Source organism: Botryllus schlosseri, chromosome 8 (genome assembly GCF_051294905.1).
Source record: "Botryllus schlosseri isolate E-star chromosome 8, Bs_hap1, whole genome shotgun sequence".
Lineage (NCBI taxonomy): Eukaryota > Metazoa > Chordata > Ascidiacea > Stolidobranchia > Styelidae > Botryllus > Botryllus schlosseri.
The window spans coordinates 15,359,764-15,377,467 of record NC_137243.1 but is presented as its reverse complement, the minus strand read 5'-3'; the positions used below and the strand labels follow the sequence as shown (position 1 = coordinate 15,377,467).

General features: G+C 40.6%; 1 protein-coding gene across 2 annotated transcripts; it reads left to right on the top strand.

Moving 5' to 3' along the window:
* Positions 1–2,653: 2,653 nt before the first annotated feature.
* LOC145445361 (cytochrome P450 2H1-like) lies at positions 2,654–10,385 on the top strand. Of its 2 annotated transcripts, XM_080323555.1 has the most exons (8): positions 2,659–3,431; positions 4,628–4,773; positions 6,123–6,335; positions 6,417–6,538; positions 7,045–7,163; positions 7,980–8,124; positions 8,456–8,616; positions 9,586–10,385. In XM_080323555.1, exons 1-8 carry the CDS (start codon positions 3,174–3,176, stop codon positions 9,901–9,903), a joined length of 1,482 nt encoding a protein of 493 aa, XP_080179681.1. In that variant the 5' UTR covers positions 2,659–3,173; the 3' UTR covers positions 9,904–10,385. The 2 variants fall into 2 exon arrangements, with proteins under 2 accessions (XP_080179680.1, XP_080179681.1); XM_080323554.1 differs by having other exon boundaries at positions 2,654–3,431; positions 6,123–6,538.
* Positions 10,386–17,704: the final 7,319 nt, after the last annotated feature.

The window sequence follows — 17,704 nt, the reverse complement described above, 5'->3', positions numbered from 1 at the left end:
AGCTGCAAGTCTTCCTATACCATCCTTATATAGTTAGGATAAATACTGCATTACATTTTGTATGCCGCTTCAGTCGGTGGGTGGCTGACCGAACGAACGGATATTCTGGCACATAATATGACGGATACTTACACGCACACAGTTACCACTTCGCAATTAACAGTCTGCACTCTGCAGAATCCCTGCACCCACTACACTGAGGCTCTGCAAATGAAAATTGGATTTTGCAGCAATGGCACTTCTATATGATCTTGGAGTACATGCGTCCGCGTACTCATCATCATCATCATCATTGGTTTATTAGCAATTTTATCAGTTCAATACACCACAAAAAATGCGATACAATGAAATGAAAGGAAGATGTCGAAGCGACTAGGAGTTGTCTATGGAATCGGACACCCACCTTGGCCTAGGCGATGTAAAGAGGAGGCATGCACACTGAATGAAAGTAAAGAAGATAGTATGGAAAAGGAAGCGACAAGAAATAGGGCGGCATGTCATGGGAAGCGAGATCGATAGGTCAGTCGTGGTCCGGTAATCTTGAGGATGGACTGTATTTATTTAGTAGTAATTGCTTGTATTTCGACTTGAATGTGCACATGCTCGTCGACTGCCGGATGGCCGGCGGGATACTGTTCCACACATTAGGTCCGGCATATTTGATAGAGCGATGATCTTTTCGGTCGATCATATGATATTTGGACGACGTTGACGCGCGTGTGTTGTACTTGTGCGCTTTTGATTCAGAGGTAAAGAAGTCATTGAAATATTCGGGGCAACGACCATTATGGAGATTGTAGGTTCCATTCTTGGCAAGCTGCTTTGTAAGGACAGACACTTTCTACCCGAGAATGTAGGACAGTACCTTTCTTTGTAGGCTACTACAACAAATTTTAATTATTTATTCTACCATAAGACGTGATGTCTACTGGAATTCTTCATAGGGCCAGATTTCGCATAAATAAATTTGTCAGTTTTTGAGTCAAAAAAGTTTTTCCATGCCAAACTACTTCGTTAGGACAGACAGTTCGAACCAGAAATGAAGATAAGTAGTACAATTCTAACATCATGTGGGAAAACACCTGATTTGCATACGTTAAGTAAAAATTTGGCCAAAATTAAGTTTTTCTATGATCAAAAAATGTCAAAATTCTGATTTTTAAGGTCAAAATCTTCCGTTTTTAGGTCGAAAAAATTGCCCTGGGTATAATATATCGAGTGCGTCAAATTATACCAGCCGTATCAATTTCCCGAGCATAAAAGACGATAAAATGATCCGATACTCGTGACGTCACTATGGCTAGGCTAAGGCTAGGCTAAGGTGGGTGTCTGATCTTAATGGCTACTCCAAGTTGTTTCGACACCTTCCTATCTTTTCATTGTATCGCAGTCTTGTGATGTTTTGAAACGATGAAAATATTAATAAACCTGATTGATTGATTGATTGATTGATTGATATGCATATTAATGTTAACACAATGAAAATATTACTTAAGCAATCAGCTATGCACGGATACTTGGAAAACTTCGTATTGTAAATTTAAATTAGAATTGACTATATCTAGTGGAGCTTTGTTATACTATAGATAACTAACCTACGGATAGATACGCAACACCCGTCGTCACGCTTGCTTGCCCGGAGGAAATTACTACTCAGCATTCTGAACGCAGCATAATTGCTAATCCCATTGCTGATGACCTGAGTGCTCAAATTAAATAAAGTTGATCTTATTTAAAAGCTACTGTCGCACTGATTTCGAAAATATACATTGAAATCTGACCAGGGCAGCGGAATCCACTCAAAATACACCTCAAAGTCTAAAAATCTGATTGTTGTCAACGATCGCAACCATGCAAGGGTCATTGTTATGGTCATTGTGCTGCGTCGCTGCTATTGTTAGCAACAATGCCGATTTTCAGACTTTGAAGGCTATTTCGAGCTGGTTCCATCCCCTTAATGAACTTTTAATGTATATTTTCAGAATCAACGCGACAGTAGCTTTCAAATAAGATCAACTCTATTTAATTTGAGCGCTCAGGTCGTCAGCTATGGGATTAGCAATTATGCCAGGTTCAGATTGCTGAGCAGTAATTTCCTCCGGGCAAGAGAGCGTGACGACGGGTGTTGCGTATCTATCCGTAAGTTAGTTATCTTACTTATCTATAGTTATACGCACCTATAACCCATAGATGGTGTCTCTCGATCATTTGCTGAAATATAGCTGATTGGCAGTAATGGTGTTTACAAAGTAAAACATTATTTCCTTTGACCCTTCCTAGCACACAACCGATCTCGTGAACTTTTGCGACGGCACACGATTACACTACACAATATACACAATAACATATGCTCATTGCTCAATCAAGCAGCCTGGGGTATGTCCGCTGCGCGGTTGGTGATCAGCTGATCGCTGGTCACAAACGGAGTAAACTGCACCTCGATGGCTTTGCAAGGGAGATTGCTGGAAGTGTGTTTGTTAGAATTGCCTTTGTCTTCAGTTGTGATTCCGTTTATATAGATAGACCATAAGTATCGGTACAGTTTATTAACATTATATAGCAAAGCAACCATGAAAAGATTGAAAAGTCACTGTAACCTGCGACTGTACGTACGTCGTACAGTGTACCGTACACGGACGAGAGAACCGATAAAATTTAAACCGCGGGATACCAGGTTTTGCATACTGACGAAATAAGTATATTGTGTACAATGTACATTCGCAGTCAACTCTGCCAACGCTAGTTGCCTACATCACGTGGGACGATGAAGGTGTGACTGTGTGGGAAACATTGACGTGAAGAATATAACATCTATCTTTTGCTGTCGCTCCTTTTAAATATCTCTTTTTCGCTTATAATGAAATTGACTAAAAAACGATGTATAGGTTTGCATAGCTTTTACACTTTATTGTATTGCATGAATAACGGCTGGCTTTTACTTTTGTATCCCTACATCCGAAAGGTGTTCCCGTTCAGATTATATTGTTTGATGCTGGTCGTATCTTATTTTTATCGTCAGTTCGTCGTTCTCAAGATCTTGTCGCTTGCTCAACATTGCCATCACTTCGACCTGTTTCTGCTTGTCGCGGGTTCAGGGATACCTTGTTCTAAGGATTCCTAAACGGGTCGGTTAATTATGACTTTATTTTTCTATCGCACAACAAAATATAGAAATGGATGCTGCTTTAGCCGTTGTAGGTTTAACTGCGTTAATTTTGATTTACACATATCGATATCTGCTGAAAAAGAGCTATGGGCGAAACTATCCGGCAGGGCCACTTGGGTTGCCTGGTATAGGATCGATGCTGACGATGTCCCCGAATCCGTCAATAACATACTTGCATCACTCCTTGAAATATGGAAGCGTGTTTTCCATACAGATGGGTTGGAGGGAGTGGGTTATTATCAACGATTACCAGTCAGCGCGCGAAGTAAGATTCAACAATTTCATGCTGCTTCTTCAGATTTCGGAAACGCCGTTTCATAGGTTTAAATAACTTTATACAGTCAATATACCAATGGATAACCTTTATGATATCCCTTAATTATGCGATTCGCATAGAATGGGCCTTATATAGGCATAGGCATATGAAAATGAATAACGCTATACTATATGTAGCCTATAAATCGAATATCAAGGGCGGATGCCGTATTTGCAATTCATATTACATACTGACTACAAAAGAAGATGGCACGGTGCAGATACTTTCTGCAGATTCCGATTAGGAAAAGTATTCAACGTATGTTCATTATAGGATTCTTGAACAATGCCCATCACATCGGTCAAGCGACGATTATATTGATAGCTAAATATACATAACGCATTGGTCGATCACTGCGTGCAACAGGTGACATGTTACAAGCCTATATACTCGGTCACCAATAAGACTCTGCAAATAAATCGAACTTAAACATTCATCACACCAAGTTATATTTCAGCACGTCGCCCGATATGAAAGACTATGTACAAATCTTCCATTAACAAATCATTTAGCTTCTAACATTTCATTTGAATTGGCAACGTCACAGTGAACTATATTATGCATACGGATACATTAACATTTCCTCACGCGAAAATATAGCAGTCAATAGTAATATGGAAATGGCATGTAGTATATTTATTGCGCGGCTAAAATGAATGACACATGTTAGACTATTCGCATAGCAATAGGATCGGAGTGGGGATTTGCGTCCATGTATTGTTAGACTTTTGTCTTTCCGAAAACGTAGGGTCCCTATACGTCCTCCTTTAGGAGGATTTGTCCTCCTTTTTCAGGTTTTTGAAAATTTCCCCTAGGACGCCTAAATGCCCTCCTTTTTGGCAATTCGTCCTCCTTTACAGCTTTTAGAGCTAAGATAGTGGATGGAATCGAGTGAAAATAGGCATGAGTGACACTCAATAGGAAATTCGTGGTTCGAACGAAAGTGGATCTATTTTTTTAGTCAACCAACCGCAATGTTGTGAAAAATTGACCTTTTCCCGGATTTTACTCCATCTTAAATATCAACATACCTCATATGTACGTTCAGTCGTCTTTCCCGGAACAAAATTATCGATTATATTGATGCATCGTAATAAGCTGTTGTTATAACAATGATTATTACCAGCGCGACATTTTTCGTACAGGCACTTGTGAAGAATAGCGAGAAGTTTTCTGGGCGGCCTGATTTGCTTGTTACCAAGAGAATATCAGAGGGTCTTGGAATCATAATGATGGACTCCGGACCAACATGGAAAACTCTTCGGAGATTTGGATTAGTCACTCTATCAGGGTGAGTTCCATTCAACTGAAAGAGACCGACATATTAAATTAGTGTCGTTAAACCCTTGTGTAGGGGCGCGAACATTGTTAGCGGAGTCTTCGATAAATGGGTCACGCTGACGGTGGCACGAATACGAAACTAAAATTTGACCGGACCGTTTACTTTTCTGATGAACCACATACATTGCAGTATAATTTATTCAACTTGAATACTTATTCTATAAGTTGATTCTCAATTTAGGGTAAGTTTTTGTTGTAGTCAAATCCGTGGAAAGTTGCATTTATATTTTTCACAAAATTAGCAGTAAAATGTTGCATTTATTTTTCACAAACGTCGCACTGAAAATTTGCATTTATGGACAAGTTCCTTGAAATTATTAGGGCATGAGATACTGGAATCGATCCGTATCCAAGACACTGTAACAAAACTCAGTGTTGGCGATTTCGACAAAGTCAATAGCCTGAAAAATTGACCCAGCGAAAATATAATTTTCGGCGGGCTAGCCTGCATGTCCGTCAAGAGAGGACCTCAAATTTAAACGACAGTGAATTAATCAAGCGATCTATTTACATATAGTGCCAAATATTTCCAGTAAGAAGTTAGTTGCATGAAAAATTGAAAAAAGTTGCAAAAAAAGCATGAAAAATCAGAAATGTTGCATGAAAAAATGGAGAAAAGTTGCCAAAATTTGCAATATAAGATTACTCCAGACAGCTTAAAACACCATAGGCCTACTACAAAACTTCTGACTGAGTATTTATAGGAAGCTGTCGGAAGCTGTAAAAAATGTTGCAAAAACCCCATACAGCTAACTAGCTCCCAGTACAGCTGACTTCGTCGTGTACACAGAGACGCGCAAGGACTACAGAACATCATTATACAATTGGGCTATATATTCCTATTTATTAGCCGAATTTTTTCAAGCGGAAACTCATTGTCATCACTAATCTTCGTCTAGTGTTTTTTAATTACATTATTAAGCCATACGTTGCCGCATTGGTCTTTATTTCATGTATATTTGATATTATTGCTTGTGACCTACTGTTTCAAGTTTTATGATGTCTCATCATCGTCATACAGTTCTTTTTAAACACGAACCCATATTGTCATTACAGTAATTCAAATAATACGGTTTGAATATACCTTTACTCGACGTTGCATTTAAATCACTATCCCATCTTTTCTGTGCTGTGAGGTAAACTGGTAGCATGACTGATATACGGACACGCATTATTACAATCAATTGGTGAGCGGTAATCAGGAGAAAGCCCAGCACTCTGTTTTCATTACAGGATTTGATAGCTGGAATGATCTTAAGAGAAGCATGACATGTCGAATCCTATTGCTTATTTTTTTAGATTTGGTCTCGGCAAGAGCAGCTTGGAGGCTAGGATTCACACGGAGGCTGAGCACATGATTCACGAATTCGAAAAGATTAAGAACAAACCGGTAAATTGCCAGGAAGTGCTGACAAATGCAGTGTCCAACATAATTTGCAGTATCGTCATGGGCTCCAGGTTCTCTTACGATGACCCAAGATTTCGTAATATTGTTTCAAGACTGCGCAGAAGGTTTGTTTACATTCTGATGCAGGCCTGCAATTATGCAAGACATGGCCTGGTGACGTCAATATCGATACCATATACTTTTAGCTTTTCAGATAGCATCGATGCGACTTTGTTGGCGTTGATGACATTGATTCCTACCTTTCGATTTTTCCCGATGTTCAGGGCAGCTTACAAGCGTCAATTTGAGGACCTTGACTCCATATTTGGTATACTTGCTATGATTGTAGCGATAGGATAACTGAAATGGAATAAGTCCAATGTGTCCACAACGGATAACGTATAAAATGTAGAAATATCCGTTCGAATTAGTGTCGATTATCAATACCGATAGTGATGTTGACATATAAATTCGGATATAAATAACCGAAAACAACAGCACAAAACATATGAGAAATATTCCGAGATTGTTGAGATGTTCCTTCTTGCGACACAAAATCGGCTTTGTAGCTTCATAATGCCGGGACCTTCATAAAGCTCCAAAAACCGATTCTCTGATCCTCATGTATAAAGGTAAATACTATGCGATGGAGAAATTTGCATAAGGGGCCCTGCTGTGTCAAATCTTGTGATTCGGCGAAGCTGAGACGACTCGGAAATTGTATGAAGCTCTGATCCAGGAAGCGGTTCGACCGTTTGACCACACAGACCACTTTATTCATAAAACGGGCTTCACTACCAGTTCCGTAAAATACCGCTTCCTCTTGCATAACAGACACACTTGGTGGCATAGTTCAGGACCACAAACGCACATTCAAGGAGGGGGTATCAAGAGATTTTATCGACGCTTTCATCAATGAGATGAATAAGGACAAAAGTCAGGATATCTTTACGGTAAGTGCGAGAATTTAGAAATCCCTTAATGCTGATCGCTGACTACAAAGAAATGTTATCGCTCAGAGCTATATTGAAAATTATGCTGTCTATAAAATAGTGTCACCATTTGTGAGAATGTAAAATCTCGAACAAATTATTTTGCATGCTACATGAATAGACGAGTTGTCGGAAATTTTCTACGTTGGTATAAGTCTCAATTTGCGAGCTAGACCCAATATAGGGCCTACCACAAGTATACGGTACACAGGTATAGCAGTATTCAAAGAAATCACTTCATAGAGTACAATTAAATTGGAGGGGAAATTGGGTAATTGAGTAGGCCTAATATTAATTTACCACACATACTTGAGTACTCCAAAAAATTGTATGGGAGGCTTTCCGAGGAAGTGATTGGAAAACCGGTTTCCGCGTTTCCACCGCGTTTCCACTTTGCGTTGAGTTGACCTTTTTTCGCGTCATAAGCAGAATAAGCGGTTTATTTGTTTGTGGTATTCACGGCGTTTGTCGACATCAGGTCGATATCTCCGTAGCTGTCGACTTGCAGCACGGCCCACTACTACTTATAGCTTTTTAAGACACCGCTTACGCGGATGAGATGGCGAGGATAGGAGCCTAGATAATCTTCAACACTTGTGTAGGAATTCTAGAGTCGACCTCGGTCAGACTTGAATCCACAACCTATTGGTGTTGCAGCTGTTGCTTATACCACTATACGCTATCTCGCCACGCAGAATAAGCCGTCTTCACCCCTGACTCATCAAGGCTTGTTTGTCATGTATACATCTCTGAACATCTCTATATTTTTAACTCCAGGAAAGGCAGTTATATCACTACGTCCGTGATCTTTTCGTCGCCGGTACGGATACAACAAGTAATTCCATAAGGTGGTCACTGCTTTCCTTGCTACACTGGCCTCAATATCAGGAAAGACTTCAGGAAGAAATTGACAGCGTGATTGGTGAATCGAATTCCATATATTTCAACGTATAGGCCAATATGTGGTCAAATTATTCAGCATGGTACTCAACTAGTCACGTCATAAATATATACTCAATTACAAGTAGAAGTAGCTATTTACAAGACATGTCAAAACTACTTCAAGAGGAAGTAGAAAATGAAGGCCTGAAGAGTGAGTAGTTTCATTCAACACTGCTGAGCTACCACTGACATATAGGTAGGGTTGATAAAGAGTGTCTGGTTAATACCGACCTGTACCTACATGCAGCGATTTCACACCGCCTCTTCTTTCCGGGCGTTTTACGCGATTAACATATATTTATTGCTTTTAGGACAGGATCACCCGAGTATGCGCCACCGCGAACATATGCCGTTCTTTTGCGCGTGGGTTCAAGAGGTACTACGACATCGCCCTCTCCTTCCGCTGATGGCGCCTAGAAGGACGACCGCTGATGTAAAACTAGGAAAGTTCAAGATCCCAAAAGATACTGCGGTGAGGCCTTCGCGCCTATAGCTATAATCAAGTATGGCTTCCATCCAGAGGTGGCCAGTAACGATGTATACTTCTACCCTTACGAAATATTCAACACTCCTGGCGAAAAAATGTATACCAGACCAATATGTACCACCCAAGATACGGGCGTGAATATACATCCGTGGTAAAAGTAACCAGAGCATACCTCATACTTACACCAAGGTATAAATCAAACACAACATTTTAATCCAAATGATGCTTGCACGTATAGGCAAGTCGGATTTATAACCGCGATATAGTTCTGAGTTAAGTTCTGTTTTAGTGTAACACCTTTGGCGTGTGATTACACACTCTCTTCGCGTAGATTTTGCCTAGTTGCACTTATTTCTCGAGTGTTAATGTTTTTGACTACTTCCACTTTGACTTGAACATCTTTTATGCCTAACTACTTTATATTTTTGAAAGTACAGAGTGGTTTGGGATGTAGGCATTTCATCACTTTGTGACTGTGATGTGTAAAATGGTCGCAACAACCTCGTGAAATACCCATCACAGTAATTTCTGAACGTGTTTCCAGGGATATATAGAACTCCGGAATGACTGACTTCTATATATCCCTGGTGTTTTTGAAGATTGTACCTATTTGTAACATCCTTCGTCATTTTGCGTTAATTGCAGAGGCGCACCCTGGGATTTCTAATGAAGTCATTTATAATAATCAACAGTTAAATATAAACGCGTACCCTCGACCAAATCTATACTTTTCAAAAATATTTACTTGATCACTTCTCGCACATTTCATTCTCTACTTCAACTATAAAAGTACTTTTGACACATCTTGGAAATCTCTACTTAGTTGTAATTGAGTAGAAATTTACGCCGTTACTTATGCTTGAGTAGCAACTCTGACTACTTTGACCATTCTGCCCACACCGGATAGATATATTACCACTGCAACTTACTTCATTGGCTTAAATGATGTTTCAGGTCATGGTAAATATATGGGCCATCCACTACAATGAAGATGACTTTGAAAATCCGAAGGAGTTCCGTCCGGAGAGATTCATCGATGCCGAAGGAAAATACATTTCGTGTGATCGTGTGATCCCTTTCTCAATTGGCCCGCGAAATTGTCTCGGCATCCAGCTAGTGAAGATGGAAATGTTCATATTCCTCGCCAGCCTACTTCAAAAATTCTCAGTGAAACCTGATCCAAAATGTGCGCCTCCCTCTTTCGACACAGGACTATTTGGATTAACATATGTTCCGCACGCCTTCAACGCAATTTTTGAAAATCGGCACTGAAAGACATCAATGAGACATAATTTGATTATTATAGTAAATATATTATAGGATTGAATCCTATTTTATTATTAAACGATAGGTCATACTTACACTTCTGTCAGAATGGGCATAATTCTTACATTTCTTTCTCATTTTTAGAAAAGAGATATATGAGTAACATATGTATAATATTTAGCGATTAGGAGGTCGTTTCAATTGTCATAAGAACCGGTCCAGGTAGCCAGGTAACTGCCGTACCGCAAACCTCTCAATGGGGAGGGGCAAAGCTCGAAGACGGGTCAAGATTATTATATTATTCAACATAAAAATAGGCGCATTTTATTTTCGCGCTCCAAGACATTGACTGACCCGACAAATCTTGGTTTCCTTTAGAGCAGTCCTTCCCAACCCTTTTCAGTTTGCAACCCGCTTTTGATATGCATGTTTCATGTTGCGACCCACCATGAGATATTACCAAGCAAATGAGAATGAGATGAGAACGTGGTTCGACGTATGAGCTAAGTGAAACTAGACTTCCACGAGAGAAATTGCGCTACATTTCGAGAATACGAGTGTATCAAGCAGGTAAGAATACACACAATAAGTCCGTATTCACGCAGTAACTCGTCGTTCACGACAAACACAAAAGGGTTCCGTTCGAGTATAGCTTGCGTCGCGGCAATTGTTTGGTGATTACAATCGGGCAGGATTGCATTTTCCAATCAACATTTGCAAAGCCTATGTTGGAAGAAAGGATGAATTCCAATTTAAGGCATATAGCCTACACAAAAACACACTGTCCAATTTCAGTTCAGTTTTATCAAGAATTTTCATCACTTCAAAACTCCACATGACTGCGATACGATGAAAAGATAGGAAGGTGTTGAAACGACTTGGAATAGTCTTTGAAATCAGGCATCCCCTGGGCCAAGGCGATGTAATAAAGAGCAGACATCACACAAACACACTGAATGAAAACGACTGTCATGAAAATCTGGCACACGAATTATTCTGAGCTCGGGAACGCAGCTTACGACACTTATGGGCGCTGGCAGGAAGGATAACGGTAAGCAGCTAAGACAAAGCAACATAATTTTAGCACAAGTTACTAAGGACGAGTAACATAAAACACATTGCAATTCTTATGGCTGGTGCTCGATGCTACGCTGTAAATTGCTATGCTCGTACACTACGTATCACACAGAGCACTAAAGATAACCTATCGTCTGATGCCAGTACCAAATGACATCAAATGCACATCAGTCAAATTATACTTTCAACACGGTGATAGAAATTCTGAACGAAGATGAATTATCATGTTTTATAATGAAATAGCCTATATTGTTGGATGAAAATAAAGACTCTCTGTAAAGTAAACCTTGATGACGGTTAATAAATCACAGATCAGACTCGGGTCACTTCACTACTACTTGAAAGAAAAAGATAGGAAGGGTTTGTTTGTTTGTATGTGATAATCATGGTGTTTGTCGACTACACTGGTCATGGTCATTTACACAAGGCCGATATTCCTTATTTTTGATTTCGTAGCTGCAGACTTGTAGCACGGCCCACTTCTAGGCCAGCGCCAGTCCGCCAGACCTGAAAGAAGTTTCGAGTTTAGCTTGACTCGATTACCAAGATCATTAGATCATATTTCCTTAGAACACTATGTCAAGATCAACATCCTCGAAGCGTGCTTGCACCCAGGGCTTTGGACATGGAGCCGGAGCAAGGAGCCGCAGCCCCGGAGCCGTGTATTTTCACCGGAGCTGGAGCCGGAGCCGGAGCTCTACATAAAATTCAGCCGGAGCCGGAGCTGGAGCCCGTTATTGAGGAGTAGCTCCGGCTCCGACGTATTTCATAAGATGCTATATGCACCAACCACATCTGCTGATTTCACATAATTTAACAGCAGGCCTGAATTTTAATGCTGTTCGCAGCAATGGCATGGAGTAAAGTGCGTTCTGGTGCAACTATGATGTTATCTACGATTGACAAGTAGTCATTATGACGTCACAAGCCGGCACGGCGGCACGTATGTCTTTGTTGCTGCATCCGATGTTACTGACGGCTGACAGACTCTAGATTACGATGGATAACTAAGCTATGGGTAGATTATTAATCTAGACCAGGGATGGCCAACCTTTTCGGCTAAAGGCGCACATGCAATTGACGAACGAGTGCGCGGTCCACTAGCCGCGCCAAGCGAGTAAAATTTTCAAAGTCTATAAATGACCTATAGGTCAATAATATCATTACTTAGTTTATTGCGGGTCTACTGTATACCTCCCTCTGGGCTCATTTAGCAAGGACACGACTATTCGGCGTCTGGATACATCGATATCGAAGGTTTCCGGTAATATGCGACAATTATTTTGTGCCTATATTTCATCGTCGACGATCTTTCTGCGAGCGCAAACGCGAAAAGACTTTCTCCGTAATTGCGAATACAGTTAGACTCAATCGGGTAAATTAGGCGTTTTTTTCATATTCAGGAGGGGGTAGGCTACCAAGCAAGAAATCGTGTGACAATTAAATACGCGAAGCGTGAAGAAAAATTTCACTACTATATTAGTTTATTGTAATGTACGACGATTTACTAAAAATATGACTGGACCGTGGATCTGCCAATGCGTCGGAACTGATATATTAGTCATCAACATCCCAAGTGTCGCAGCCAGACTTGTAATTTTAGGTTGGCCTTGCAAGTTCACAATCTGAGCAATTCATTTTCGAAAATTATAACAGGATTTCGATAATATAATAGGAAATTACCTCGCGGCCCACTCAAAACCCTCCCTATGCTCACGTGTATCCATGCTCGTGTGTTGTTGGTTGTATTAAGATTTAAAGTAATCTAGGCTATATTCTAGGCTATATACCCATCCAAGAAACAAAATGACAAAGCCCGGAACAAACGAAGATGTCATCTTGCTGAGACTGAAAAAGATGGACAGAAAACTGGAAGATACACTCGCTGAAGTCAAAGTGTTAAAGGAAGAAAACAAGGAACTGCGCAACATCATCTCAGAACTGCAGACTACAGCTGAAGATATCAAAAAATCTGGTTCTGCCGTAGAAGAGCTGCGAAAAGAGATAGAATCTTGCAAGACTGGCATGGAATTCATGAATGCAGAATTTGAGGAGACCAAAAAAAATCTAGAACTCGCCTCACAAGAATCCATGCTCAAGGAACACGAAAAAATTGAGTCAACTATGAGATTCCTGAACAAAAAAATATGTGACCTAGAACGCACCAACGACAACCTGGAGCAGCAATCTCGAAACAACAACCTGGAATTTCATGGTGTTCCCCACTCCGAAAAAGAAAATCTGCCTGAAACGATCATGAAAATAGCTAACGCCTTGAAAGCTGAGATTACTGCGCCACAGATTGTGCAGTGTTATAGAGTGCGCTTCAAAAATAAGGACAAAACAGGACCCGTTATAGCCAAATTCTCTTCAGAGCAACCAAAAAAAGAATTCCTCAAAGTGAAAAAGGCCAAAAGGGATATCAAGGACTTTGGTGTAGATGGAATGAAGCAACTCTTCCTAAACGAAAATTTAACAAATTACAGAAGAGATGTTTTCTTTGAAGCGCGAGCTGCGAAACAAAAAAAAAGCTTCAAATACCTCTGGACTGCAAATGGAAATATCTACATGAAAAAGAATGATGGCGCACCCAGAATCCACATTGAGTCAAAGGATGACCTTGATAAACTCAAATAGAAACTGCTATACTGCTCTCTCACTGCAAACGCAACCCACCCTAAAAAATGGCTCAAAACTTTTTCAACGTGAGCAACTGCAGATCTATCAACTCAACGAATAGTAGTGATATCCCATCATCTCAAGGAATTTTACTTGCACACTTAAACACAAGATCCCTCCAAGCTCATCTAGATGAAATTCCCCCCCTGTTTAAAATGTTCAATTGCTCACCAACCATCATCGGAATCTCTGAGACCAAGTTGAAAGAACATCCAACGACTAATGTTAACCTGACAGGTTTCAATTTTTTACACTCGCCATCTAAAACGAACGCTGGAGGTGTTGGACTATACATCAACGAAGGTCTGAGATATGACATGATGCCCGACGTAAAATTTGAAACCGAAGGCGTAGAATATATATTTGTCAGAGTACATGTACCAAAAGCTCTCACAGTGGCAGTCATCTACAAACACCCAGGAACAAAGCAAGAGACTTTTCTTGACGAATTCTCAAATATTCTGGAAACGCTAACGGCAGCTAACGAACAAATATTTATTATGGGAGACATAAATATTGATTTGCTGAAGACCACCAACTTTAACACAAGGTACCGTGAAATGCTTGATTCTTATGGAATAGCTCAGATAATTACTGAACCCACAAGAATAGCTGATCAATCCAAAACTCTACTAGATCACTTCTACTGCAACACTCATCAATATCACCTGTCCCCTTTTGTGCTCCAACACAGTATGACCGATCACTATCCCATCATCTGCCACATGAAATTGGCCCTGCCACATTGTGCTAAAGAATTTGAATCTCGAACGCCCTTAAACCCACGCGGTATTGAGGAATATATTGAAATTGTCAGCAATACCTTCAACAACTACAAAATTCCTCCACTCACAACTGACAACTACAACCGCCATTTTGAAAAATTTATTGAGGAACTGCGGGCAGCCCTCGACACATCTTTCCCAATTAGGAAAGTCAACCGCAATGCAAGGCGCTTGAAATCGAAACCCTGGATTGGTCATGACATACTAGTTGCGATCAAAACAAGGGATTGGATGCATAAGCACTACTATCTGCAAGGCACCATCGAAGGCAAAAAAGTGTACAAAAAATATGCAAACCAAGTGACGCATATGAAAGAAAATGCCAAAAAAGCATACTTCCAAAAAAGATTTGAAGAGTGCTCCAAAGATCCCAAGAACACATGGAAAACCATTGGAGAAATTATCAACCTAACTAAAGGTAATGCTCCCAAGAGTGCTGATGACATCGAGCTACTCGAGAATGGCAGCATCATCAAAGACCAGCTTGCAGTAGCAGAAAAGTTCAATCAGTATTTTTGCAACATTGGTCCGGATCTTGCAGCTTCAATACCAGACTCCTCCGATGACTTTCTCTCGTACTTGAGTCCTGGCCCTCAGAAATCCATTTTTCTTGAGCCGACAAGTAAAGGAGAAGTTGCGATCGTATTATCTGAAATGAAAAGTAACAAAGCAGTAGGACCCGATCTCATCCCAACTCACTTTCTGAAGCTAGTCTTTAATATTATTGGTGATGTTATATGCATTTTCTTTAATGAGTCGATACGTCTAGGCATTTTCCCAGATGCACTGAAAACTGCCAGAGTAATGCCAGTGTTTAAGAAAGGCTGTAAAAAGCTAATTTCTAACTACCGACCAATATCTGTTTTGCCAAATCTTGCCACGGTTTTTGAGAAACTGATTGACTGCCGACTAAAGAACTTTTTTGAATTGAATGCAGTACTGTCTCCGACTCAGCATGGATTCAGATCCAACCACAACACCAACCATGCAATACTGTCAATTGTAACGGACTATTACAAAACCATCAGGCAAAAAGAAAGTGGCTGCAGCATTTTTATCGATCTCCGCAAAGCTTTCGACACAGTTAACCACAGAATCTTAAGATACAAGCTAGAACACTATGAAATCAGGGGTATTGCAGCAACTCTACTTGAAAGCTACCTGGCAAACCGCAAACAATTTGTTAAACTGGGGTCATTAAGAACGACTACCAGAGATATAACTTGTGGAGTGCCACAAGGCTCAGTCCTTGGACCGACTTTTTTCCTCATTTATATTAACGACATTGTTAATGCATCTTTATTCCGCACAACGCTATTTGCTGATGATACTCACCTCTTCATAACCTCCAACACTGTCGATGGTTTGCATGCATCTGTGAATATGGAACTCCCAAAAGTGTCGAGATGGCTCCAAGCAAACAAACTAAGTTTGAATGCAGATAAGACCGAGATGCTCGTTTTAAATAATGCCAGTCATGATTTCACTGTGAACATCAATCATAAACAAATCTCAATATGTGACTCAGCAAAATATCTCGGCGTCACCATTGATTCCAGATTGTCTTGGAAGCAGCATATTGAATGCACAATATCAAAACTAGCTCGGTGTGTGGGAATAATGACCCGTCTCCAATCTTTGGTTTCCAGATCAGTGCTACGAACCATCTACTTCTCTCTTTTCCACTCTCATCTGCAATATGGAATCCTAGTATGGGGAAATGCATGCACAACATTTTTGTGCAGAATTCGAACCCTGCAAAACCGTGCGATACGGCTGATCTCATCTGTACCTTTACGTACCAATTTATCGCCTTACTACCGTAAGCATCGAATTTTGCGAGTTGATGAACTATATCGCTTCGAAGTATCAAAAGTTGTTCACAAATATTTTTCCAATAGTCTGCCTCCTGTGTTTGATGACTTTTTCATACCTGCTAAACATGTCCATTCCCATTACACGAGATCCTCGTCTAAAGGAAACATCTACTTACCCCCACCCAATAGCAACCTAACTAAGAGATCTATCGACTACTCGGGACCTATCATCTGGAATGCATTACCACCACATATCCGTGAATTGCCTTATAATAGATTCAAAAAAGCCCTACTTGATCACCTCTTGTCGTTACACTAACACTGTTGCCCTACCTCGCCCAGACATTGCTTCATTGATCATTTGCCACCGTTGTTTAATTTTTCTTTCTATTTTCCTTTAACTAAACATTTCTTTACAGCCAGACTGTTCAGAGTCAAGTGTACCTGTTTGATGCTGGTGTGATCAGACTAGATGACCTTCACGGTCTTATCGATCATTCCTATCTAATACCGAATACTGTGCACGCATATTTTCTGTACCACCATCACTGCCGCTTGTTATGTATTTTGGTTCGATGAAAATAAAGACTCTCGCGGGTCACATTCGGCCCGCGGGCCGCCGGTTGGCCACCCATGTCTATATATAGACAGACTTATTCGATAATTGTCGGAGCCGGAGCTGGAGCCGGAGCAGTGGTAATAATGCGGCTCCGGAGCTGGAGCCGGAGATAATGTATGATAGAAGAAAGCTCCGGAGCCGGAGCTGGAGCAGTTAAAATTTACGGCTGCTCCGAAGCCCTGCAGTTGCACCATCTAGTGCTCACTATAACAGATGATTTCTCTCTTCACTGAGATATGTAAACATTACTCTGAATATGTTGGTGGTGATGCTTGGATGAACACAACTCATTCATTACGTAAAAAGTGGCGTGATTTCTAGGTGGTATCCAGGGGCGGGTCTGCGGAGAAGCTTCGTTAACGTAACGCCGTGGTCGCGTTGTTTGCTTGTCGTATAGTACAATCTGAATCCTGGGTTGTTGGTGCTACGTTATTTTCGTTTATACTATAGCCAGTATCGCACTAAATGCGTTATATGCTGTCCGTAGTCAGTTGTTGAAAGACAGCCAGCGGCAGGCTGGTCTAGTGACTGTGTCGTGAGTGACTATCGTGATGACGCCTATATAACGTGCGTTAATTTTGCGTAATTGTAAATGCGTCAACCACTCGGTTAATGTGAGACTGTCTAGTATACGTCGGCCCTGGTAATTGACAGCCGCGGAATTTGTGGAGTGTCGGAAACATCAGTGTGTAATCTTGATTGAAATGAGTGATTCACAGTTTTATTAGTTTTCATCCAATATTCATTCTTTTACTGTATACTGTATTGAGATCACTGATTGAGTTGCCACCAGCAAGATTGTTTATGGGGAAGTAGTTCAAGTTGAACTT

Bases quoted from the DNA above. Each gene is read 5' to 3' on its own strand.
- LOC145445361 (XM_080323554.1), top strand. From the start codon at position 3,174: ATGGATGCTGCTTTAGCCGTTGTAGGTTTAACTGCGTTAATTTTGATT. The intron at 6,539-7,044 runs GTATACTTGCTA...CTTGCATAACAG, and splicing joins GGACCTTGACTCCATATTTG to ACACACTTGGTGGCATAGTT. The intron at 8,125-8,455 runs GTGAATCGAATT...TATTGCTTTTAG, and splicing joins AGAAATTGACAGCGTGATTG to GACAGGATCACCCGAGTATG.